General features: G+C 40.2%; 1 protein-coding gene across 1 annotated transcript in view; it reads right to left on the reverse strand.

The window, feature by feature from the left end:
• LOC148364286 (potassium voltage-gated channel subfamily B member 1-like) overlaps positions 1-27,829 on the reverse strand; it is a 94,179-nt gene that overhangs the window by 63,222 nt on the left and 3,128 nt on the right. The window contains exon 2 of the mRNA XM_088338346.1: positions 25,262-25,916. Within this exon, the coding sequence (XP_088194472.1) occupies positions 25,262-25,813 (552 nt within the window). The 5' untranslated portion in view covers positions 25,814-25,916. The remainder of the gene's footprint in view (positions 1-25,261; positions 25,917-27,829) is intronic.

Consider the following 27,829-nt stretch of genomic DNA (forward strand, 5'->3'; position numbering starts at 1 on the left):
CCTGAACCTCTGTACTGTGGGGCTGCGTGCTAACCACCCAGCCGCCGTGCCGCCTGATCTTAAATCACTTTGAGTGAAATGAAGAAAAATGATGACCAGCCAGACATTCTTGGTGTTCAGCAACCCCAAAGCTCTGGACCACACTCAACAAAATACGTTGTCTTCCATGTCATGAATAAACGTATTTTCTACACTAAACTAGCACTGTCTTTGTCTGTCTGAAAAGCTACCCTAGTTTAATCTTCTTTCAAAAATCACTTTCTTCTTCTAAGCTCAGAACCAACATTTTTTTAAACGCCAGAAAATACTACTGTATTTACCTGCACTGAAAGCTTTTGTAGTTTTGTTCTATTCTGAAAAGTTTGTCAACTTCTATGACAAAAACTTCTTTATTTTCGGACGAGCAGGGGCTCCCTCGATGTGGAAAGCTAAAATTGTCTTATTCTACAGGAAAAATAGCTTGCGCATCTAAAATCAAATTCAGCTTCTATTTCGACACTAAATTGTCTTTTATTGTCTGAAAAGTTTGCATTGTTTTCTTCTTTTTTTAAATAATCACTTGTTCTTCTTCACTGAAAATGAATTTCTACATCAAAAACTACTTTTATTTTTTATGTTTTTTCCCCCACTTTGCAAAATTTGTGTCATCATATTGTATGCCAAAAAGTATCTTATTTTTAGATAAAACTAAAACTAGAATCATCTTTTTCTTTGATGAAAAGATTGTTTTGCCTTTTGTTATGCACACATTTTAAAAATTTTACCCCGAAAACCTACATTCTTTTTCTTTGTAGAAAAGTAGTGTGATAAAATAATACAATTGGCGACATTTCCCTCTACGATATTTTCACTTTTCCGTATCGTAAACTAAAGTCTTGTTTTGCAGGTTTTTCTTTTTCGTTTTTGTTTTTTCTTCCCACAACAAAACATTTGCCTAGATGTTTAGTTTGAAATGATTACAAAAAGTTGTTTTCTAAAGAGTTGAGCCACATTTTTATCTCATCTCATCTCATTAGCCGTACCGCTTATCCTCATTAGGGTCGCGGGGGGGCTGGAGCCCATCCCAGCCATCTCCGGGCAGTGGGCAAGGGACACCCTGAACTGGTTGCCAGCCAATCGCAGGGCACACAGGGACAGACAACTCATTCGCTCATTCACACCTAGGGACAATTTGGACCGGCCAATTCACCTGAAATGCATGTCTTTGGAATGTGGGAGGAAACCGGAGTGCCCGGAGGAAACCCACGCAAGCACGGGGAGAACATACAAACTCCGCACAGAAAGTCTGGAGCTGGATTTGAACCCACGACAGGTTCCCATGACATGAACTGTGCCGCACAAGCGCTAACCACTGCGCCGCCGTGCTGCCCCCACATTTTTATATTAGCTAAAAAATAAAACTCGTATCTGGAGTGTGAAGTACATATGTTTTGTTTTTATTTGTTATATATTTTAGACAAAATGTGATTCATAGTTTCCGGCATTTTTCAAGTTGAGACCTACTTTTTGTTACTAATTAACGCAATGGGCATCCGGTTTGATATGAATTTATGAAATAGCAAATTAGCTAGATGGCTGGCTAATTAGCAAAAAATGTAGCTTGATAGTTAGCTAGAGGTAAACTGGTGAAAAAACTAAAAGGGAGCTAGATAGCTACAAGAGTAAAAAGCTAGATAGAAAGCTAAGAACAAAGCTAGATAGCTAGCTATAAAGGAGGCCTAATTTTAGCTTGATAAAAAACAAAAAGTTGTTGCCGAAATGTAAAATGCTTGCAAGATAACTTGCTGAGTAGCTTGAGGCTAAAGAGCTAGCTCGGTGAAAAACAAATTGTACATTTTTTGCTTATTCGCTTTTTAAAACCCATAAATAGGATTTTTGTTTGTTGTATTTCTTATGAAATAACTCAAAAAGATGAGAAAATACATTTGTTTGATACACAGATTGTCATTCAACTCTCTTAATTAATTGCTTAATAATAATTATAATTATGAATACTGTTGTGGAATGTGGATAATAACTAATGATAAGTATGTAGGCATCTGGTGAAGGTCGTGGGATGACGTTGTTGCAAGAGGTCTCAAGCTAATATGCTGGGGGAGCCTGGCCGGACAACCTTCACGAGATATCTTTACTGATTTGAAAACACTGTAAAGACCAATGTTGAACGTCTGGAACTTTGAACGTGTCCCGAATGCAATAAAGCGCGTTCCCTTTTCGCCATATCTCCTCTCTGCGTATTTTTTGGGGCGACGCCCAACGGCGGTCCCTCCAAAATAAGTGGCGCCCAACATTCCACAACAATAATTCTATAGATTGATATGTGTTTATTTGAATTTCTTAAACAATGTCTCATGTTATTACCATATTGTTCCTATGTTATTAACCGGTTAGTTATTTAAAAAAGGGTTAATCTACCAACAAAAAATCATTTTACTAGAAAAACACAATGACCCAGCACTGGTGAGTTCTTTTCAGAAGGAGTCCGCGGGCACCTCAGCAGTCCATGAGGGGCACCTCGTTGGAGACCTCTGCTCTGGAAATACTAGTCTTACAACTGTTTAACAGAGGTTTGTGTCAATAAAATACAAAAGAAAAATCACTAATTAAAAAGTAAAAAGAACATAACTGCACTTAATCTCTCGGCTGAATAGTTTGATTACGTTTTGAACACGGCTGTGTTATCTCTGAAGAAGAAGAAGAATGTGTCGTAACATGATAGGTTAGCTGCTTGACAGGAATCCAGAAACAAGGTTTGTGTCTCTGTGTATTCTACATGTGCGAGAAAGCATATTTATTTATAGAAAGGCCTTGGGAAAGAAGTGCAAAGGTAGAGGAGCCTGCTGGGTGCCACACTGGGTTTTTTTCTTGCGGGCAGGCAACTTCCTCATCTGTATGAGCAGGAGCAACGCCTCACCTTGTCAAATTAAAACTACAGGCTTTGCGGGGAAATTCCGACACTTTAGCTCCGAAATCTCATCTCTAATTCATAAAATGACAAGTGCGCTCAGAGGAATGACAAGGCCAAAGAACAGAGTGGTGGTTTTCTCTCTGCTAGCTTAGTGGAAAGTGTTAGAAAACATACAAAGGGAAGATAATAGCGATTAAGCTTTTGAGAAATACACTAATATTCTTTTTGAATATAAAAAAACCTCCCACATATTATAAAGAGGAGATTCAATCAAGTTGTACTCCTACTTTAACAGAAAATCCAGATGTATTCATCATTATAACTAGACTCTAAGGAAGCTCCTAATAAGATAACTAATTGTTCATTGTCACAAAAAGCTGCACATAAATCATTTCTTTAGGCAATATTATGTGCATATGGTGACCACACTATTCTTCCTCGGCTCTCTGAAACCATAAAATGTCAGAACACCGCTAATTTTATCTCAAATAACTACCTTATTTGTCGCTTTTTTCTTTTTTCCCCCCCACAAAATGCCATAAGAGGGCAGAAAAGCAACATTTGCACAGCCCATTGCTTCTCAAATGATTCGCCATTCATCCTTGGGACCATTTTTTTTCAAAGGATGGGAAAACGGGCGGCTCCGCAGCTGGGTGGTTAGCGTGGAGCCCCACGATGCAGAGTTTCAAGGTTCAAGTCCAGGCCCCGGTGTGGAGTTTGCATGTTCTCCCCGTGCTTGTGTGGGTTCCTTCGGGCACCCTGGTTACCTGGTTACCTCTCACATGAAAAACTCTTGCAGAAACACTACCTCATACGAACGTAAAATGGTAGTCATGTCTATGTTTCTTGCACATGTGGACTGCACTGTGTTTACTGCTTACCTTGCACAATGTTTGACTATTTTTTTGCACTATGATGACTATTTTTTGCACCAAATGCATATGTTGACTATTTTCTTGCACTATGATGACTATTTTTGCACCAAATGTATAATTGCACAAACCCTTACGATACGCACAAACTGTATTACGATACCAAACTGTATGTAACATCCTACATGCCGACATTTCTTGTGTAAATATTGTGTAAATCATAACTATAATCTTATCCTCCTTGTTTTATAACCTTATCTTCTCTGTTCCTTTATCTTCTTGGCTTTTATACCTCACTGTGAATGTGTGAAACTGGAGTGTCATGCCCAATTTCGATGTCACAATATGTTAACCATTTTGTAACAATGACAATAAAGGTATAGTCTATTCTATTCTATTCTATTCTACATTCCAAAGACATGCATGTCAGGTTAATTGGCCGGTCCAAATTGTCCCTAGGTGTGAATGGGTGAGTCTCTGTGTTCCCTGTGGCTGACTGGCGACCAGTTCAGGGTGTCCTCTGCCCACTGTCCTAAGCCAGCTTGGATGGGCTCAGGCGCCTCCCACAACCCAAGTGAGGATCAGCGGTGCAGATAATGGATGGATGGATGGGAAAGCATTACTGTGGTCCAAAAGAAGCTGCACAATTACCTATAAAATATTTTTACATGGCAAAAAAAAGGTTTCACTTTAGTCCAAATATTTCTTGACAACTACTGTGAATCAGGAGGTCAAATCTCCTGCCTTGTCATGTGTCATCTATATGGTGCTCAAGTAGTAAGGATGCCGTGCTCTCACTGCCGTGACCCGGGTTTGTTTACCGTTGTGATCAATGTTTTGCTTTTTGTTTGTTTCTACTGATCAGTCATTGCTCAGATGCAGTAATATACTACCATTCAACCTCGTGTACGAGGTGCACCTAAACTTTATAAAGAAAGTTTAACCTGTAAATATTAAAAAGTGTGAAACAAAAACAGGGTTTCCCTGTTGCAGGACATCTTTGTTTCTCTCTTTGCAATTGTCTTTTCATGCTCTCCCGCTATCGATCGATGCCCTTTGGCCGAGTTATTCGCTTCTTTGGGAATTACAAGGCGTGGGCAGACATGTTGATGCAGAAATCAAACCCTACTCCCCAGTGGCGCTTTCCCCGAACACACAGAAATACGTTTCTCCCTGAGACGCGAAGTACGATGTATAGAGCAGAGGACGCCGGAAGGAGGACGCTATCACCTCGCTTTAAAGTGTTTTTTCTACCAATGTGCCGTGAGACTTTGTCTAGTGAGCTGCAGAAAATTTCTCAATTTCATCTTTGCAGAAAGCATGCCACTGTTCCGTATCTCTGCCTTCCAGTGATCAGCCGAGTAAGGAACAATCATCCATATCAGTAGGTGGCAGCAGATTACCTTTATTTGTACTATATACTGCTCATGGGGTCAGTACAGTATATTCAAGAAATCATTTGTTTGATGAGGGTGTTTAAGATTGCACTGCAAAAAAATTAACAAAAACATAATAGAACCTAAAAAAAAAAAACATTCTTCCACTAGGCTGTTTCATTGTAAGTAGTGTTTTTTGTTTTTCCAGAAAAAAAATAAATACAAATCTCACACATAATTTTGCTGATTTTCATGTATTAAAAAATAATTCCCTTGGTAGATTTTTGTTTATTATAAGTATTATTCTGGTTATTTTTCCCACAAAAAACAAGTAAAACATATTCCACATAATTTTATAGATTTGTATCATTATTTTCTTATTCTTTAAGAAAAAAACCCCAAAACTTACAAGTACGTAGAACAATGTTTTGTTCCATTGACTGATAATTTATGTTCATTTTTGTCATGATTACTGATGTGATTCACCTGTACCCTCTCATTTGGCGCCAACCGCGCGGGTTCTGATTGCCTTCTTATCACTATTTGAATCCAGTCCTGTCAGTCACCTGTTGTGAGTCTGTCTGCGAACCTCTGTGCATACAAGGCTAGCCTTTTTCGCCCCTCACTCCTACCTGTCCCGTTTTTTTGCTCCCGTTTATCTCCAGCTACGACCTGTTTTGATCCCGACCACGTCTGCTCTCCTGTCCCGGCTTACGACCCATTTTTGATACCGATTACCAGACATGGGGACTTGAGACTTAGTGACTTGGACTCGAGTCGACTCGAGTCGCTGTTTTTATGACTTGTGACTTGACTTGGACTTGGCAATCTAAGACTCGGGACTTGACTTGTGACTTGACTTGCCCAAGAAAAAAATACTTGGGACTTACTTGGGACTTGAAGGTGAAGACTTGAGACTTACTTGAGACTTGCACATGTGTGACTTGGTCCCATGTCTGCCGATTACGTCTACTCTTCCGTTCTGGCTTATGATTCGTTTTCGATCCCGACCACGTTTTTGCTCTCCTGTCCCGGCTATCGACCTGTTTTTCCGTCCCCGACACCATCGCCATTGCCCACTGCTTAAGATCCACTTACGTAGTCGGATCACAATCCAATTGCGAGAGACTTGCTTCCCGCGTCTAGCGAGCACCGGATCATGGGCGCTGCCCTTCCTCTCTCTGTCTCAATAAACTTGTGAGAAATGTTTCATGATTGGGTCCTGTTTCCGTTATGGTCCTGACAATTTTAGGTATTTTTGGTTGTTTGTTCAGAATTATTTTTCACCCAAAAAGGATAAAAGCACGGAGAAATAAAAATGTTCCACTAGCAGATAATGTTTGCTAATTTTAAGCATTACTATTTTTTTAATTTTGTTGAAAGATTTAATAAAAATAAAAATCTTATACATAATTTTTTGTGACTTTAAATCATGTTTTAAACATTTAGCTAAAGATGAACAGAAGAAATGGTCCTATTGGCTGATTATTTTTGCCCATTATGTGTCAAGAACCCGCTGAGGGTGTTGTGGAAGCACAATGCAGAACTACAGAAATTACAATGTTTGTTTTTTTTCCTATTTCAAGCAGGGTTCGGCTCACAGGGAATCTGACATTGGAGCAGAAGTATCTTGATAACCATAGGCAGCAGTCATGGTCGAGAAAGTGTTCGGTATACTGGAAATGAACACAGCTATGACAAGAAGGCTTAGAAGTGGTGCAAGAAGCAATGAACAAGCACCAAGCCCAAAAAAACAGAGTGCTCAAATAGAGAGCAGGAGAGGTAATCAGAGAGCAATCAAGGCAAGTGACACTAGGTGTGAGTGGAAATTAGAACCAAAGAGGAAGTTCCCAAAAAGGCAAGGTAAAGCGAGAGGGGGACAAACCTGACAGCAGAACTGTGCCATTATAAGTATCATCTCATCATCTCATCTCATTAGCTACACCGCTTATCCTCAGTAGGGTCGCGGGGGGGCTGGAGCCCATCCCAGCAATCATCGGGCAGTGGGCAGGGGACATCCGGAACTGGTTGCCAGCCAATCGCAGGGCACACGGGGACAGACAACTCACTCGCTCATTCAAACCTAGGGACAATTTGGACCGGCCAATTCACCTGGAATGCATGTTTTTGGAATGTGGGAGGAAACCGGAGTGCCCGGGGGAAACCCACGCAAGCACAGGGAGAACATACAAACTCCGCACAGGAAGTCTGCAGCTGGATTTGAACCCACGCAGGAGGTTCCCAAGACATGAACTGTGCCGCACATGCACTAACCACTGCGCCGCCGTGCTGCCCGCCATTATGAGTATTATTATTTTATTTGGTTTATTTCCTGAAAAGTCTTGCACATAATGTTGCAGATTTTATGGATTATTTTCTAAAAACAAAAACAAAAAGTAGAATGTAGAATGCAGTAAACAGTGGGTTGTTCCACCAGCAGATAATTCTTGCTCATTTTATGTATTTAAAAAAAATGTAGTTATAAAAACATTAAGTCAACATACTGCACACAATTTTGTTGATTTGAATTACCATTTTCTAATTTCATAATATTTTTGTTATTTTTCTAGAAAAAAACATGATGAAAATATAGTAAAAGACAGTAAAAAAAAACAAAATTACAGCAGAATGATTAGTCAAAGTGAATTAACTGTACTACCCCTTAGCCAGTTGTCAATTGAGAAATTATGACAATTTAAGCTTGAAAAAAACAAAAAACAAAATGAAACTGGTGCTGGGAATTATTTTATAACCTTTTCATTGGACAGTGTATCTTCAGATTATTATTATTTTTTACTATGTGCCTAGGCCTGGGGGTCAGCAACAAGCTGCTCTGGGGCCACATGCGGCTCTTTGGCTTTCCCTATTGGCTAACTGGCACTTCTTCAAAAATCTTTGATAATGGAAAATGATATGGTTTCTGTAGGAGGACAATCATGACACAAATATTATTAACGTTTCCCAATAAATATAAATATGACCAGTTTACAGGTCTTATAAAAAGCTTTTATTTATTTGCGCCTTCAAACATGTTTTTTGGGCCCAATGTCAAAATTGAATATGAACAAAATTCAGTATTTTCTGGGCTATAAAAACCCCAAATTGACCAGAAATTTAAATACACATGTGCCTTATAATCAGGTTCGCCTTATATACTGATAACATTGTAAATGCGCTACCTTATTCGTGCAATTATTGACCAGTCTATATCGCTGACCAAAATTGCATAATAATGGTGAATGATGAGCCGGCAACACTAACCACCAGGCTGCTTGGGACATGGATGGATGTTCACAATTGCCAAACATTGAATGCAACAGGGATTGGTCCCGGACCGCGATGGGCAGAGCGCCACTTCCTATCACCTGGACCACTTAGGATACAGATAATACACGAAAAAGGCATTGGTCTTATCTGAATAGCACTCTGTTTTAATCATGGGTTAAATAAATGCTCTTTCCAAATGGCTTTGCTATAATTTGTCATTTTCACACCGTCAGTTGTTTCCAAAACAAATTTTGATAAGAAAAATGTACAATAATTTCCGGACTGTAAGCCTCACCTGACTATAAGCCGCACCCAAGACAATTTTTATAGAAAAAAACATTTTCTAAATACTTAAAATCTTGGAACAGAAGTTCTTTCCCTGTAAATTAGGATCTAGTATCAGTATTGTCACACGCTGCTGCCCTTTAATGCCCAGGTCTGGCTCATCTGTGAAGAACGGGATGAAGCTCTACACCAAAAAACAACGGCGACCAGATGATAAAGGTGCTGTATCTGAGTCAGATCAGCAGGCTTCTCCTGCAACTGGTGACGACGGAACCCAGTACTTTTTGTTTCATGTGGGGGAGTAAACCCAATGGGATAATTGTAAATACATTTATTATTTGTTTACCTCGATGTTAGAATTAGAATTGGTGTTCCCTCGCCATGTTAAACACACCTCCCCCATCAACCCAGTGACTCAATAGTTTTTAATAAAATAAGGGAGCTGTTGCAGTTCTGGTCAAATGTGAATCAGGCTTTGAGTGTGAAACATCTCCTCATGAGCAAATTTTATTGTCACTTGTCTCTCTTTGTGTGTTTTGTTCAGAGGTGTAAGGTAAAAGAAAACCCAGAAAACCCAGAAAACCCAGCCTGGAGAGGGATGGGTTTTCTGAGTACTTGGCCAAGAAACACCACAAGAAGTGGCACCCCTGAAGACCCTGGCGTGAACTGTGAGGGCTCGTCCAAAATTTCGGTTTGGCAACCCGTGGCTTGGGCTGAAAAACGGTTGAGAAAGACTGCACTATTGATGACCTTAAGCTCATTCCAAAACGTCTCCCAGGACTGGTGAGAAAGATCCACCAGATGGTTTGACAGTTTGTTGGTTTGGACCCTAGCACTTGTGAAGTCTCCGCCATTGCATAAGTAACTTGAGACGATACGTTAGCAACAAACGTAAGGCGACACTGGTTTTGATTGAGGGCGCCTCTACTGTTCGATGTTGAATGAGGTCTTCCTGGCTCCAGGTGTCAGGTTCTGGATCAGGTTCGGGTGGTAATTACCAGACATGGGACCAAGTCACACATGTGCAAGTCTCAAGTAAGTCTCAAGTCTTCACCTTCAAGTCCCAAGTAAGTCCCAAGTATTTTTTTCTTGGGCAAGTCAAGTCACAAGTCAAGTCCCGAGTCTTAGATTGCCAAGTCCAAGTCAAGTCACAAGTCATAAAAACAGCGACTCGAGTCGACTCGAGTCCAAGTCACTAAGTCTCAAGTCCCCATGTCTGGTAATTACTGCTTGTCAATTCGGCATCATGTACGTGAATGCAAGAGGGACACTTAATCAAAGACCGGCATTTGCTAGAGCGGCAATGCCGTGACCCGTAACGTGAGCTCAGGATAGCGTACTCTAAATCAATCAGAGTAAAGAGGGCTAGAACTTATGGCTCGCGAGTCATATATGGTAAAGAAAAAAATGGAATGTGTGCCAACCCTCAATATATATTGGATCTATAAATGTTTATTATTGCACACACATTCTAAACATGATGTGTTCGGTCCAGTACATATAGGACATAATTCTTACTACAGTTTACAGTCAAAGTGTCACACAAACAGACACCGTTGTGGCTTTAAATTGCAAAATAATCCTTTATACAGAAGCTTATGTTAATTGTTAAGATATTTTATAAAAAGCCACCAAACAAACTTGAACCCAAAACAAACGTTTTACCCATAAGCTCTAGTAAAGCACCTAAAGCAATTTCATTGGGTGAGCGCTATGAATGGGCGGGGCTATACACAGGTATCCTGCCCTTTAGGTGGAGGTTATATCAGGGTCTGGTATGCCTCTTTCCACCGGGGGGCGCAAACTGGGCATAGGTGTGTCTAATCACTAGAAACTGTGCCTAATCATCGTGACTTTTTTATAAGAACGTTTTGGACAGCACACGTTGTTGGTCGTTTTGATTTAACTGCCATGCCAGGTTGGTTTTTCCTCCGTTTCTGGTTTCTTGTTTGGAAATTTGGTTAGAGGTTTAGTGCACATTTGTTTGTTTGTTACTCTGCTTCTTTCATTTACCATTTTCTGGTTTTGGTCGTTGTTTCAAGTTTGGACTTTGTCAGGTTTGGTTTTGTTTGGACATTTCATTGTTTTGTAAACCTTGTTTTGTTTTTCACTTTTTACCTCCTTTTTGCCATCCCTCTTTCTGAGCACCCCTGCCTCAGTTCCTGCTTCCCCCACATGGGTCCAACCCTCCAAAAGCGTGACAACTACTTTGTCATTTTTTTGCTTTTTGATCATGACAGTCTTTTATCTTATTTTCTCTCGTTAAAGTCTTCATCGCGTGTTTGCCTTGGAGTGTCATGTTTATTCCCGTTCCATACAATGTTTCACTATGTTGTTATCAATGACAATACAAACAATTCAATTGAAATCAAAACTTCAAGAGAAATGCTTTTTTACTTGACTAGTCTCGCGACCTGGATGTTGATTAGAACACACAGAGGAAATGAAATCCCTCCTCCTTCAGGATGAAAAGCGTAAAACCGTCAATCGGGATTTCTTCATCCTGTTGAGTGACTGACACCAGCATCGTTTCACGTTGATTTGGCTTGATAGCGCGATTGTTACTGTGGAATTTTCCACTGACCGCTTGTCATTCCGCATCACCCTGAGTGACGCTCAATAGACGACAGGCCCGACTAAATAATGAATGAAATGATGCAGCGAAGGGAGTCTTGACTTCTTCCCCTTCGTCTTGTTCGACCGTTCACCTTTGGAAATGGCGGATGCTCGAATCCCCAGGTGCAACAACAGCGAGTTTGAGAAGTAAAAAAAAAGATAACACCACCTGGTTAAAGGTCCATATGGCGTTGTCGCCTGTCAAAAAGTGAAAGGTGTGTACGTGTTGGCCCAGCTGGTTCACGCGATAAGCTGTTGTGTTATTTGTGCATCACTATGGCAACCGGGGAGCAAACGCAGGTTACCGGGGGTAAGTGTTGCCGACTTCCACACTTAGAAAAAACAGCCCGTTTGAGAAACAATTACAGTTTTTACGGACTATAAGGCACACTTAAAATCCCAAATTGCCCAGAAATTTGAAAGTGTGCCTTATGATTCATGCCAGGAAAGACAGTGGATACAATTGGAAATGCATAGTTACAATTAAATTATTCTCTATACGGTCACTGTTCTTCCTTTGAGAACCATATAGAGTGGTCTTTGAGTGCCCTCTTGTGGTTAACATGATTACTTTTTATCGCTTAAAGGAAACAAAAGAAAAGCGCAGAACTCCGAAGCCTGTCGAACGCTAGTTGCAAATACTTTTTTAGTTTTACCTTGGATGATAATTGTCCGTAAGTATAAAACGTATTCTGATTACTTCAATGAAGATTTTTGTTTATGCTAACGTTTTGTACAAAATTGCGTACTCTTGTTTGAATTGTTGCGAGCATGTCTTAGCTTAGCTTAGCTTAGCTTAGCCTAGAATGTATCTGTATCGTTAGCAAGCAAATAGGAGGTTGTTCTACTTAGTTTTAATTTTTTAGGGCAACCCATAGCTAAAGGAAAGAAGTAAGGTATGTATTGGTAGTTTTTGTCCAAGGTACGTTTTACTAAGCTGCATTTGTTTAGCCGTGTGATTTTTTACTTAGATAGATAGTTGGATAGATCATCAATTGTATCTATCTATCTATCTATCTATCTATCTATCTATCTATCTATCTATCTATCTATCTATCTATCTATCTATCTATCTATCTATATTTGTAGTTTCTGTCAACGGTATGTGCTACTAAGCTGCAAATACAATGGACTCAAGCGCGTAATGTTCCTTCTCAAGTAGCGCCGGGGCGGATGCGCTCATTGATGTGAGGCCTCTCTTCCTTAAAGTGACTTTCCATTGGTGTGTTTCTTCACGCTGATCACACGCCATCAAAGGCATGCTTGCAATCAATAATGCTAATGTCTCTGTTTAGTGCACCGCTCCATTAGCCTTTGCCGATACGCACCGCTGATTGCTTTGGGTCCCGGCCGCACAAATTATGAGGAGAAGAAAGCATGGCGCTGGAGAGGTTGCTGTTAAATGCCGCAATGTGGAAACCGTCTCTAATAAAAGTATTGCTCGAGAAATCCTTGAATCACCGCAAGTTTCTACAATAGTCTACTATTATATTTACGCGTGTATAACGCTCACGCATTAAAAATCGGTATATAATTTAGTTTGACTTCTCTGCTCAAACTGAGAAATCCAAGCAGGGCCGGCTCGAGCCTTCATGGGGCCCTAAGCAAAATGAGATTTGAGGAACCTTATTACTTGATCCTCCGCATACCTGCTAGAACTCATTCCATGTTGTACTCCAGGGGGGGCAATAATTTGGAGTCGGGGGCCGCATCAGGTTTAAAAGTTTTGGGCAGGTGGCCAATCTTGGAAAAATATCTTTTTTTTTTTTTCATCTACATGCAGACATTTACAGGGTACAGACGCTCCCCTACTTATAAACATTCAAGTTACGAAAAATGGTAGATATGGACATTTTTTTGGGGATGTCGAAAAATATCCGGACATTGCTGTAAATGAGATTTTCTATTGTGTGCAACTTTACATTAGACATGCAATGGAGGACCTGAAACTACAATTATCATGGAGACTCAATTTGAGGATACCAAATGTTAGTGTGCAGCTAGCCAGCAGACCCTTTGAATCGGTTTCTTACCCTGAAACGAGAAGCCCTCCAATTTTGTTGTTTTGTTGTAAAATCATTTATTTTTGTGTTATGTTTTTATTTGTAGATCAAAATACTGTATGTTGTTTTGCTTCAGTCTTACACTGTCAGTCGGTAAGAACCTTATCTCAATGTAAGTTTGGCGGCTTTTATGAAGGGGCGTCTCTACTTTGCGGATTCCTCGGGGGGTTCAGGTTACCATTAACCACGATAACCAAGCGATTACTGTATACCTATAATAATCTTCAAAACAAATCAATAATGACAACAAATATGACTGTGAACATAAGCGTAAACAGGCAAATGCGAGTGGTAATGGCTTAAATCTGAAGCATGTTTGGCCCTGGTGTTCAGGATACTGTTGCCCCGCCGCCTGCCTTTCAGTGTACTGAACCCGACCCTAATAAAGAACTAGGAGCGGTCACAGATTCAATCTAAGCCGTTCTTATGGCCTATAAATGTGACTGGCAATTTAGGCATCGCAGCCTTTCATCCACATCTGCTCTCTAAAGTGTAAAGTACTTGGGCACCATCCCCTCACTCCACTCATTTGAGCGCACCCTGCTGATGTACTGCGCAGTGGGAATCAGAACATTCGCTGTGTCCGAGAGAAGAAAAGTGAGAAGAAAATGAGAAAAACCAGAGTAAGAGGTGTTGCCTGTGCCTTACTTTTCATGAGTGAGCCCAGCCACCAGTAGCGCCAGCTGGAAGTCAGTGGCGTGCCATTGATTGATGCTATTTAAAGGCAAGCCATGGCGTCGCCCGGCAACGTGCTCATAAAACACGCCCAGTCGTCTTGTCCTATTCTCGCTTATTGACGGCGCAAGCTAACGAGAGGGAAAAGGCTTTGCTTCATTACTCAGAGGCCGCGCTGTTGCACAAAAAGATGCGCTTGCGTTGTAAAGTCGGCATTACGAGCAGTATTGGGCGGATTTCTGAAAAAAACGTTAATTAGAAATGTAATTCCATTACCACCCAGATTCACAGATCCCTAACCACTAGGGTCGTAGGGGAAACCCTTCCTGTGGTGTGTCTTGGGCGAGTACAGCCTAGCATTGCCCATCCCTTTCTAGGCCGTATGTTTGCCGTAGGGGTTTACTCCCCCATATGAAACCGATAGTACTAGTTTCCATGGTTAACCGTAACAGGAGAAACATCCTGATCTGACTCTGATGCAGCACCTCCCTTATCTAGTCACAGTGTTTTTTTTGTTGTAAGGTGTCATCCGGCTTTCCAGAAACGAGACGGATCTTGGCATTAATGGGCAGCGGCGTGTGTAGAACAATACTGATACTGGAGCCTATCACTGGGGAAATCTTGAGTTTCACCTTGTACAATATGTATCACATGTGGCTTTCACATTTTTGTTGAAAAACAATCTTTGTGGCGATGAGATTACATCTTTTGCTTTTGTGACATATTAAAAGTTTCATTTGACTTTGTGTTTTGTTTATTTTTGTTTCTATGTTCAATCTATTTATGTGTTTAAATGAATGAATATCTACATGGGTGATAAATATAAATAGTTCCTTTAAAAATAAAAAATAAATTATTTAAAATGAGGTACATGAGTACAGAAATAAATAATCCAATTAAATGATAAAAAATGCTTAAAAAAGGACAGTTGATAAGAAAAACTCGTGCGCTCTTAATTAGCAAAAGAAAACGAACCGTGTGGGCAAAGGGAAGTAGGAGTTGAATGGAAATGGCAATGTTGTAGTTACTTAGAGAAACACAGACATTTATAAAAACAGCATAATTTGCCCATGGTCGGGGGTTGACACTCAGGCGTCCTCCGTCAGGCAGCAAAAGACACTGAAGGGTGGGTGCGTTTACTTTTAATCGCCAACGTGACTTGACTCCACACAACAGGGTGGAAACTTGGGGTGGCGGATTTTTCCCTATTTTATTTTTAATCACAATTGAAAACTTTGTCAGTTGGCTCTAGTAATCCAATCATCTGATAGTGAACCAACCAATTAGATTAGAACAAATGGTCGCCTTGTGGGGGATAAGGTGTGTCTCCCTGGTCTGCAGATGGAATACAGGGTGAGAAATTTCTGTTGTAGGAATGGAAGGGGGGGTTCGGTTGCTAATCAGAGAATATTTTTGCACATATAAATGTTTTCAGAAGCATTGTCTCTGAGTGCCAACATGTAAAAATACATTTTTCTTGTTTTATTATAGAAAACTATCATAAAGGCTTTGATAATGCAAATCAGTAAGAATTAACCCTCTGGATATCGTTTCAGTATGATATATAGATAGCAGGAGTAGCTTTGATCAGCTCTTCGTCCACACCTCAAGGGAGCCCCCGCTTCCTAGTTTTTCTTCCTTTTCTCCAGTAAATAAGAATGTGTGGGAGGCCCCACATAGCGAGTGGCCGTATTGAAGCAGTGTGGTGAGAATAGTGACAAATAAATAGATAAAGATAAATAGTAGCAGGCAGTTATAACTCCTCAAAAGAGCTTATTCCTTCAAAAGAAGATGACAAAGTACCATCGTCACCGTCTAGTCAGAGAGGGATGGCGTTTTGTGCACGTTGTCAGGACGTTGGTCACCTGAGTTCACGCATCAGTTCAGTGTTAATGCACGAAAATGTTATTTTGAAAACAAAGCGACCTTGTGTTTATGGGAAAGAAATGTTTAGATATTGGAGGTAACACAAATGCAAAGAAAAGCACCAAAGTGAAAGTTCGGTTTGAAATGCAAAAGGAAGTCTCAGAAGTTTTACTTTCTAGAAACTTAGCAATGTTCAACTGTTGTTTACTAACAATGGTAAAAGCTAGACATATACTTATTTTCTGATGAAAAGCGAGGGTTAAAGGTTTCTTTTGATATGTCCTGTGCCTATATAGCTACAGAACCTAACTTTCTTTAAACTTTCAAGGAGTCAAAATGTCAAAAATAGTCTGGCACAGGCCCTTCCAATTTAAGAGGAGCATCTGGCATCGAATGAGTTCTAATGGCCGGTTAGGGTGGGTCTTGCTTTGCAACTTTATTCCTTTGCATACCAATTTCTCACCCGTTCCCAGGAAAAAGGGTTCACGCACCCCACGGGCAGCAGCCAAAGAGCTAGCGGCGGTCGGCCTCGGCACGTCTCGGACAACGCGGACTACAAAGTGCTTCAAATGTGGTCGAATGGGCATGTCTGATTCGTGGTGAGAAGTGCAGGAAACCGCCTGCAGTCATGGCTGACTTGCTGAGGGTGGGGGGTGTATATATATATATATATATATATACTGTATACATATATATATATATATATATATATATATATATATATATATATATATATATATATATATATATATATATATATATATATATGGGGGGTAAGCTACTCCGGCAATTAGTGGAACGAGCAAGCGCCACGAGAAGAATGTCAGTTTTTACAACCCCGTTACGGTCCAAAGATTGTGAGGTGCTCTGTGAGCCCTCCAGGAGACATGAATCATTCTGAAAAAAAAAGAAAAGAAAAAAAGAAAAAAAAGCCTAAAAGTCTCACGAGTGCAATTAGGACAAGGATATCACTGTAAAAAATTAAAAGCTAACAACATAGATATCCTCCATCCCTTTATTTGCATTTTTATATAAAATATTGTATATTAAGATATTTAAATGTTAACATTTTTTACATAAAAGATGTATATTTCATTTTATATTTCATTATAAACTTTATTTTATTTATATATATATATATATATATATATATATATATATATATATATATATATATATATATATATATATATATATATATATATATATATATATATATATATATATATATATATATATATGTAATTCAAGGAAATCACAACCAAAAAATTACAAGCTATCAACATAGATATTCTCCATCCCTTTATTTGCATTTTTATATAAAATAATTGTTTATTAAGATATTTAAATGTTAACATTTTTTACATAAAATATGTATATTTCATTTTAGATTTCATTATAAACTTTATTATATATATATATATATATATATATATATATATATATATATATATATATATATATATAGAGAGAGAGAGAGAGAGAGAGAGAGAGAGAGAAGAGAGAGAGAGAGAGAGAGAGAGAGAGAGAGAGAGAGAGAGAGAGAGAGAGAGAGAAGAGAGAGAGAGAGAGAGAGAGAGGGACAGATAGAATCCATTGTTTGGATCCTCCGCAAAGAAATAAAGAACAATGCCGGGTGGATAATTGTTTTAATGTTAGGCCCGACCCAACCCAAATTTTGGGCCGGACTCGGGTCCAAGATCTTACCTCTAACTTAAGGTAACAACTAGCACGTCTGCCTAGCTTCACCCGGTGTAAGGATACTTCAGTAGTTTGTTATTGGACAGAACTCCTTCAAAACCCCGTAACTTTTAGGTGGCCCACCGATGGGCTGCTGGACTATTGATAATCAAAGCCATGTCTTCACGATGTCACCAGTTACTGAAATACGTTATTCCATATATCGTTGGAAAGCGTAAACTCTTGGTATTTAAGATATGATGACCATTTCAAAATGTACTCATCACAGAAACATCATTATCAGTCTGAAACAGGATACCCGAAAACTATGGTGCGGTTACATTCACAAGAGTCCAGTGAATCTCACCGTGTAAAATATTTACTCCAAAACACACGATAATGCAGACGGATAAAAAATATCCGTCTAAAAGCATGTCTGCTTCGTTCGATGTTTCTTCTTGTAATTCGTTTGTTTTGTTCCATAACTCCCCCTTTGAAATAAACAGACTTGTCAGATGACTTCCAGTGTAACCTCTGACCTTTCGATTGACACCACTCTCAGCAAATAGCAGGCTTTTTTTCATGGTCCACAGCCCGCATTACCCTATATGAGCTTGTTTGATAAAAGGAAGATTTCCTCCTGTAGTTCTGAAAATCTGGGACCAGGATTAACCAAATCGAATGATGATTGACATATTGGTTAGCCAATGAAAATCCAAACATAATTGTGTGCCATTTTCCGGGGGTGTATTCAAATCAGAACCAGAAAAAACACATGCAAGGAAATCCATGATTCATTTTTACACACCATTATTACGGGCAAGTGTGCAAAATCATTGATTTTACTTCTGGAAAAACAAGTCAAACGTTTACAACTCTTTCAAAATGTCTAAAGAAATTGCCCGATGTAAAATGTACATTTGCAAATGTGTTCAAATGGCCACTTTTGGAAACACCTAAACCTACCCTTGAGATGTGTAGAATACAATAGTTTTTTTCGGTTTGTGATCAAATTTGACAAGGGACCAGATAAAGCTTAAGGCTATTGTCTCATCTGTTTTCCAGCTAAGATGTCCGTGCTACACTCAATTGCAGGCAGTTAATTGGAGAAAAATAATTCAGGCGAGAATAAAAATCTTCCATTTATGTGTGTTCCAACTCAGTGATTACTTCAGTTGGAACAAAACCTCAGAGTGTTACCAATCAAATAAAAACTGTTCATATTCTCCAAATGGTTCAAGAACAGCATTAATTTTACTTTGGGTAGGTCTTGAAATGGGATTTTAGGCGAATTCTACAGGACGGTTAAGGGGTTAACAGATGCATTACGGGTCCTCAACTGGCATCTAGTTTAAATAGTACCCACAAAACACCATTGTCAACATCTACAGTGAAGAGGTGACTCCGAAATGCTGTCCTGAAAGGCAGTGTGGCAAAGAAAAAACATATCGAGTCTGGCCAACAGAAGAACAGATTGATATGGGCAAAATAACACAGAGATTGGACAACTCATTTGATAAATAAAAGTTGGACTTTTTCAAGGAAAACACCACCCCAAACTTTTGATCGATAGTCTACTTCCTCCATTCAGAAATCAAGTCATCATCGGAAACACCTCTCTTGTAAAGTACGACATCAACAAGAGTTGATGTTTTATTGATGTTCCGATTACCTGCGAGTTTTCTTCAAACTCATATTGTTTGTTGAATTATTTAGCGAGCGGGCCCACGATGGAACGGGCAGACTCAAGTGGGTCTAAAACTATTCAATAACGCCCAACACTTCAAAGCATAAAGTCACGCGTCCTTTGATGCCGCTTATATCGTGAGAACAGTTCAACGCAGGGAGAGCGCTGCTGTCGGCTTCTATATATCGCACTGTCGACGAGACGCGAGGGGTTCTATACATTCCCTATCGCACCAAACTTCTCTTCCTGGCATCAAGTGAGGCCTTATTAATGGGCAATTAAAATTTCATCAACGCTGAAAAATAAATGAAGCGGAATCATTGTTTGGGAAGGAGCTGTTTCGACACTGCGGCACTTCAATTAAATAAAATCACCTTTATGGGCCACCGGGTAACCTCAGTTTGTGACATTTGTTTTTCATACATAATGAAAAGCAAAACAAGAGATGACAGGGGCTACTTGAGCCAAGGATTTGCAATGCAAATATTTCTATAAAACAGAACAAAGGTTTTTTATCATAAGTGTTTGTCAACGGCAGCAGGGCAAATATTCGAGCACGTACAGTATTTGCTAGCGGCGTCGGATTAAGATGGCTTTGAAAAGAGAAAAGCAATAAAAACAATTCTGTGGTGTACTGTTAACATTTATAGTAGGTACTAAAGTTTCACTGGAATATATTTTATGAAGCTGAAATATCTGTATGAGCAATGTATGTTTTGGTGAGAATCTATCTTCAGTTATGGATCAAAGTATGCATACTGTATATATTTGTTGGTTTGTTTATCTGTCTGTGTGTCTGTCCATCGGAGATGGAGGGGATATGAGTTTAGATATGACCACTATCTTTCACAGACCAGTCAGGTTACCATTTATATATATATATATATATATATATATATATAATATCAAGGCCATATCCCCCGAGTGGGAGGTGGCTAGAGTCAAGAACACATTCAAATCTTTTCACATTTTTTCACATTTTTTCACATTTTTAGGGGGGGGATTCCCAGCCCTCTCACTCAACCCGACTGATGTGTTGCAACTCCTCGTTGGGTGTCATTAGGCGACCAAACCCCCCAATTTTTACCCCTAATGTTGAGCGCCAAGCAGGGAGGCAATGGGTACCAATGTTGTAAGTCTTAGGTAAGACCCGGCCGAGGCTCGAATCAGCAACCTCTCAGTCTCCGGGCAGGCGCCCTACCCCAAGGCCACCAAGCTGGTTACCATAGATATAAAACATGTCAGAAAAGCAAACCTGGTATTTTTAATTTGCTGACTCATTGGAAAAACATTCCACTCTGCCAGGCCATAAAAAAATTGAATATTAACTCAATCTTTTACAGGCAGTCTGGTAGGTTACCCCATATGTGAAGAAGCTGATATCGCATTTTTTTCTCACTCAGCAGTCTTCTGAAAAACATTCTCGTCTCCCACAGTTTTGGACTCAGTTTTGGTTTTCCATTTGCACTTGTCAATGACCCTACAAAAGGGAGCAATGCCATGCAAAAATGATTTCCAGTTTTCTCTTATTTTCTTTTTATACATACTAAAAATGTTTTTTTTCCACAACAATTTGCCATTTTGTAAAAAGTGTCACTGTTAGCTGACTTCAGATATTTTCAAGCCAAACACATTGTTGTTCTCTAATTTTTATCAGTGCGTTTTCTGAAACATTTTTTGGGGGTGTTATGCCTTTGGTCGTTTTGTGAATAAAGTGTTGTAGTACCATGAAATAGACACAACAAACAACAATGAGGTATAATAGTCAAAATAACAAACTGAAATTCAATGCAATCTCCTTTGTGGGTGTTCAATATTAAAAACAGAATACACTTATCACCCACGTAATGCCAAAAAGCACAGACTTTCTAACTTCTCACATCAGCTTGTATTTTCCCTGTTTAGGGAAACAATTGACAGCTTCTTTGGGGGAAGTGCATGAGCTTGACACAAAGGTTACAGTTCCATTTCATGCCACAGGTGGCATTCACAAGGAACAATCCCACAACGTCTGACAATGGTGTAAACACTGCCTAATAGTCAAATTAACAACATAACAACAATAGTCAGAATCAGGGACTGGCATTACGTGTAATCCCCTTTACAGGGGTCCAATGTCAAAAACAGAATAAACTTATCACAGGGAGTATTAGCTTTCCTGTTACGTAAAAACTCTTCTGCTAATAATTACATGTCTGCACTGTGACTAAAATTAAACACATGGGAGTTCTCCTGGGAGAGCTAAGGGGCAGCGAGTGTCAGCGACAGATCTATTAAAGAAATCATAATTAGGAGCTATTCAAGGTCCAGATCAATTATGCAGGAAGCTCTCTTTCTGTCCGCGGAGGTGTCGGAAACTTTTTTCACTCGGGTGTCTCATTTCGGCAGACGTTTCTGAATGTGGCCAAGGAGATACGTTCTAAGCTACTGATCTATGTAACACTAAGGGAGTAAAAAAAAAATCAAAGCCTGACAGGTTGCCTCCAAGTGTGTGGCACGGAATATCTAAAATCCTTCCTTGGTTGCACTCCCAACTGAGTGTGGAGTACAGTAATGAATACAGCAACCTCTGCGATCATCCAAACTCCTGCAATACAAATGTGGTGGGCGGATCGATCCAAATGTCGATATTATCAATTCTGAGCAAGTTCTTGGATTGGATCGATACGATTGTCTTGAGCAGAAGGTGGGCAACTATTTGAAGTCAGGGGCCGCATTGGGTTTAAAAATGTGGGCAACCGATCTCGGCAATCTGTTCAATTCTTTTCATTTATGTATGTTTCTGGAGTGCAGTAGTTAGCACATTCGCCTGACATGTGAAAGGTCCCCGGTTGTAGAACAGTTGGAAACATATATTGCCCTGGAGAGGGACGGGCACCACCAGGCTGTACTTGCCCAAGACACACAACATGAAATGGTGCCCCTACAACCCTAGTGGTCAAGGGACCCAACCAACCCGTCATACGTTATCTATTTCTTTTTACATTTGTTTGAAATAAGATTAGTCTCATCAAATTGGTTTTGAAACACTCACAATTAAGGCTAAATCATATATAGATATAGTTTTAGAAACTTTCAACATTGCCTTGTTAATCCTTCAACATAGATGGAGATGGATTTGACATGTGGATTGGAGCTGTTAGCCAATGAGTGAGAGACAAGTGATCTCGTGATCATACTACATGGAGTAACGCAGAAAACCCAGGAATTATTTTGCTATATTGTTCAACTTAGAGCTCATATAAACACAAAATATCTAGGTAGAACACTTCTTTATAAACTTACATCCATTTTTAGCCTTGTATTACAAAACAGGTTCTGTAAAGGCAACCCAACAGTCGTTGTCAGTAAAGCATTTTATTCTTGTACTGTTAAGGGTTCTTACAACATGCTGTTTACACAATTTGCTCTTTGACTTTACTTTGAAAATATTGCACAATGGAAGATATTACACTTGTCAAGTTGATTTTGATACATTTGTATTTTACTTACATTGCTGCCTTTTTTGGGTTTGACTTTCCTGACTTTTGTTCTGAGTCAGCTGTAATAGAAATACTGTTATTTAATAAAAATTGTCAATTTTGGCTGTTTTTATTATAATCATAAACATACTCAAGGGGGCTAAGGGTTCAATTATTCAATGATCACGAGATCTCCTAGCAAAAAGTATCGGTATTGGATCAGTATTGAGTTACTTGAATCGGATCAATACTAAAAATCTCTGTATCGCCCACCCCTAGCAATCCACAAGTATAATTGAAAAGTGCTCTATTAAGCACGGCCATGTCTATTGATCCCCGGTGAGATGTTTCAGAACGTGGGTCACCGCCGTTTTGATGAGAAGGATAATTGAGTGCAGGATAGAAAGGCAGTCCGTCTCGAAAGAGTTCAACAAAAAGGGCCGACCGCTGCGTTGTCAGACGGGGAAAAAGAACAACCATCCGTTAATAACCTTTGGGAGTTGCTCAAGCGCAACGCTAACAAATCCAATCAACCGAAACAATAAAGACTTTCATGTGTTTTTTTCTGAAATAGTTGTTCTGGAATGGGGGTACGTATACCCCGGGGTTACGAAAAGGAACTCAGGGGGGTCGTGAGATATAAAAAGAAACTACAGAGAAAGGTTGACGACAACTGACAATAACTGTCACGTTTGGGGAAGCCGGAATGGAGGCAGGTGTGCTCAACAAAAGATAGCATTGATTGCCAAAACCAGGAACTACCAACAAAAACAAACCAGGTCTCAAAACAACTACCAAAGTGTCCAAACCACAAACAAATACCAAACCTGACATGTGAACATGAGACCGGATGGAAATGGCATGAAAATGGCAATGACCCAACGCAGTCAAAATGAAGTCTTGGAATATTTTGAAACAGGTGTAGGGATATTGGGCACAGGTGTGTCCAGTTCCATATGAAATTGGTGCCCTCTGAGGGAAGGTGGAATACCAAATCCTGACAATAACTAACTAACTGACTCGCTGACTCATTCGCTCACTCACTGACTGACTAACTGACTGGGTGGCTAAATGACTGACTGCCTTTCTGCCTGCCTGCATGACTGCCCGCCTGCCTATCCGCCTGCTTGCCTGCCCGACCGACCGACTGACTGACTGACTTACTGACTAACTGACTTATTGTCTTTCTAAATGACTGCCTGCCTGCCCGAACACCAGAGCCCGCCCGCCCGCCTGCCTGTCTGACCGGCAGATGGACCGACTGACTGCCTGCCTGCCTGCCCGACCGACTGACGGACCGACTGACTGACTGGCTTAATGACTGACTGACTGACTACACAAATGAACGAATAACAGTAGCATTAAAGCAAAAATCTGAAGGTTAAAAGTAACATTAACTCATTTGCTTCCATTGGCAGCTGTAGATGTCAAACTAAGTGAGTTACTAATCTTAACTTTTAATTGACATCCAATATAGGAGGTGCAGCAGTCATCCCGCTCCTGGGGCACATTGATCAAGTAGAATTGCAAAAATTATTTCCCAAAGCTCATTCAGGTTGCACTTAAAGAGAACATTTCTCACATTTCAAGTGTAACATTACTTCTTTCTTTTTCTCATTAGTTGGCCCTCCTGCAGCTCAAAAGAGCAGATGAAAAGCGCCAATTGGGGCAAAAAAGAATGTCAGACTCTTTGTCAACGCGCCGAGATTTATGGCCTCGAGATGTAAACTGAAATACAACTCCAATTGCTGCAGCCCCGCCCATTCCATTTTGTCTTGGAAATAAACGTGTTCATTCTATTTTCTATTAATTTTTCACCAATTCATGGAAATATTCCCGTGACTATGGCAGGGGTGGGCAACAATTTGGAGTCGCGGTCCAAATTAGGTTATAAAAATTGAAATATTCAATCTTTTCATTAATGAATAAATGCACACTACTTTTCAGAAGGTTGGTCTCACCCAGACAATAACCTGTCAATCAAATGAATAGCAAAATAAATAAACAATATACAGTAATCGATACATTTATAAAGTTGTATACATAAATGCAGAGCATCTATCTGTATTTCTTATAGTACTACAGTAGTTGTGTAGCTGTAGTATTTATGTCCTAATATATCTGTAGTTTTACCACTCAGACAGTGAGACCAAAGACTTTTATACGGTGCACACCTCAGCCCCAAACAATAGATTCTATCTATGAATGCTTCCATTCAAAATACTAGCGCATCGACATCATTTATAAGTTAACGTAAGATAATAAAAAAAAAAAATTCTGTGCTAGACTTTATACATTGCTTTCTTGCTCTGCTAATCAAAATATAAATCAGATGTAGGTTCATTTATTTGTAAATCTGACTCACCAGACACCAACCTCACCGCACGCTAAAACACGTTGGAAAATCATCCTTCAGACTATTATTTACTATGTTTAAACCACTAGACGATCACAGAACCTATGAGATGTGGCAGGTGTTGTGTGATCTTCCCACCGGAACTTTACCTTAGCAGCAAAAGATGAGCTGGGCTTCTCCAGCAGGTCCCAAAGTTTTTTTCTCTTCTCTGAGCAGCAGGTGGTGGTAAACTCCTCGCCTTCCCGTTCTCTCATGTTCTCCGCTTCCCGTTTGAGCTCCTCGTTCATCTGCTCCTTCTTCTGGTGGTACCTGGCCTGGCAGCAGGACTCCAGGTAGATCTCGTCGATGCCCCAGAAGTCCAGCTCTTGGCTGAAGGACAGGGCGCACATCTCCTCCATCATGTGGAGTTTGCCCGTGCGATAGAAGTTGAGGATGGATGTGAAAGCGCCTGGATGCCTGTCGAAGAAGTACTCGTTGCCGTCCAGGCTGTAGTCGTCGCAGATCTCTATGATGGAGTCGTGGGTGTTGCAGTCCCGAAGTTTTCCCAGTCGGGTGCGAGGCAGGCGGTCCAGAGTCCGCCACAGGACCTCGTGGAGGAGACCCCCCACGTTGAGCCTCACCCGGCGGCTGTTTTTGCTCCGGATGATGTCGACCGCGTCCGGCGGCGCCGATATCGAAGACCTCATCACTGCTTTGATCATCTTTGCTCCAGTTGCTCAGTCGGTGCCAAAGACAGGACAGAGCTCTTCAAGAAGGCATGGTCCTCTGGTGGACCTCATCAGGGTGGGCATTCTCTTCCCGTGCCTGCAAAAATAGAATGACAACTGGCATTTTAGTTTGTTCAAAATCATACAGACAACATATTAACGCAGCATACAAGAGTCTCAAATTCGTTTTACCGTATTTTTCGGACTACAAGGCGCACCTACAAACCCTAAATTCCCTGTGGTGTTGCTGCTCCAGTAGCTTCCTGCTACCCGTCCCGCAAGGACACTCCAGGTGTTAATTGTAGGCCCAAATTAATTGAGAGCTGCCGTGAGCCGGCGACGAGCAAGTGTGACTTTGTCGAAACGCCATGTCGTTAAAATTCTTCCTGTCTTTTTGCCATTTCTATCTGCGAGTTGTAAGGCATGCAAAGGGTTCATGTTTTTCTATAAAATATATATTGATTTGACCAGATTATAATCAATGCTTAAGAATTGTCTATTGTCCAAAATTACCGTCACTTTTTGACAAACCCTCCTCAACTATTATAAAAAAGAAATGAATGAATTAACTAATATATTAGAATTTTAATGAAATAAAGTCAGGGGAAAGAAAAGATCTTCATACACAAAATTGTTTTAACATTTAAAGTATTGAACTACAATCTAAAATGTAAAGATATTTGTTAAGATGTTGTCAGAACCAGAACAGGCAGTAGATCTAAACGCATAACGTTTCACACAAAGCTTTATTGGAGAATTGAGGAAGTCAGGCGCGGGGAAACAAACAACAGCGATCTGGTGCTTGCTGGAAGTGGTCGGAGATCGGAAGCTTGTCGGCCAGCCGGGACGGGAGAATGGAATATGGTCGGGGTACGGAAGCAAGTCGGCCAGCCGGGGACGGGAGATCGGAGCGTGGTCGGACAACGGAAGCAAGTCGGGCAGCCGGTAAAGGAGATCGGAGCGTGGTCAAGTCTGGTAACCGGAGACGATCGGGAAGCCAGGGACAGACGAGCAGGAAACAGGACAGGACGGGAAACAGGAGCCAGAGTCAAAAAGTGCTTGCCTTGCATGTGCGGAGGTTCGCTGACGGACTGACAAGCAGTGAATGAGAACGACGTGTTTAAATAGGAAGGGAACCAATCAGGAAACGAGCAGCAGCTGGGGCTAAACGAGTCAGCTCAGGTGAGAGCAATGGGCAAATCATGACAGATGTGTTTTTAGGATGAGTATTAGTGTGAGTAAAATACCATATTTTACCGACTATACAGACCAGCTCAATACCCCAAATTGGCCAGAAATTTGAAAGTGCTCCTTATATAATCCAGTGATTCTTATATACCGAATAATACAGTAGATACAATTGAAAATGCATAATTACAATTAAATGATACTGCTTATGATAACCTTTCTGCCTTTGAGAATCATAAAGAGTTGTCTTCGAGTGCCCTCTTGTGGTTATCAAGTCAGTCGTTTGTTACCAAAAGGAAACAAAAGCGAAGTTCAGTCCGCTTTTGTTGTTGCTTTAGACAATTTTATTATAATCATAGTTGGTAGGTATAAAAGATATTGTGATGACTTGAATGAATATTTATGTTTATGGTAGTGCTTTGTACAAAATTCCATGTTCTTGTTTGAATTGCTATTAGCATGTCTTCGCCTATATTAGAATTCATCTGCGTAGCATGACATTTTTGTGCTTGTTTTTAGTTTTACGGCAAATTTCCAAATACACAGCAACTCAAGAAAACAAGTATAGTTTTTCGGGATGTCGTTCACTAGCTGTCTTACTGGCAAAGACAAAAGCACGGTAACTGTTTAGGAATGAAATAATCAATTTTAGTGGCGAAACGAGATGTTTTATGGTAATATCTTTGTTTTACATTTCAAATTGGAACCATCGCCCGTGACTTTGCCATCGATAAGGTGTTCAGGTACACGCTAACGGTACGGGTAAAGCGCGTCCGGCAGTGTCCTACAGCGGAAATGTCAAGTGGTTTATCCACTCATCAG

Source organism: Urocampus carinirostris, chromosome 6, assembly GCF_059441175.1.
Source record: "Urocampus carinirostris isolate Australia breed hairy pipefish chromosome 6, RoL_Ucar_1.0, whole genome shotgun sequence".
NCBI lineage: Eukaryota > Metazoa > Chordata > Actinopteri > Syngnathiformes > Syngnathidae > Urocampus > Urocampus carinirostris.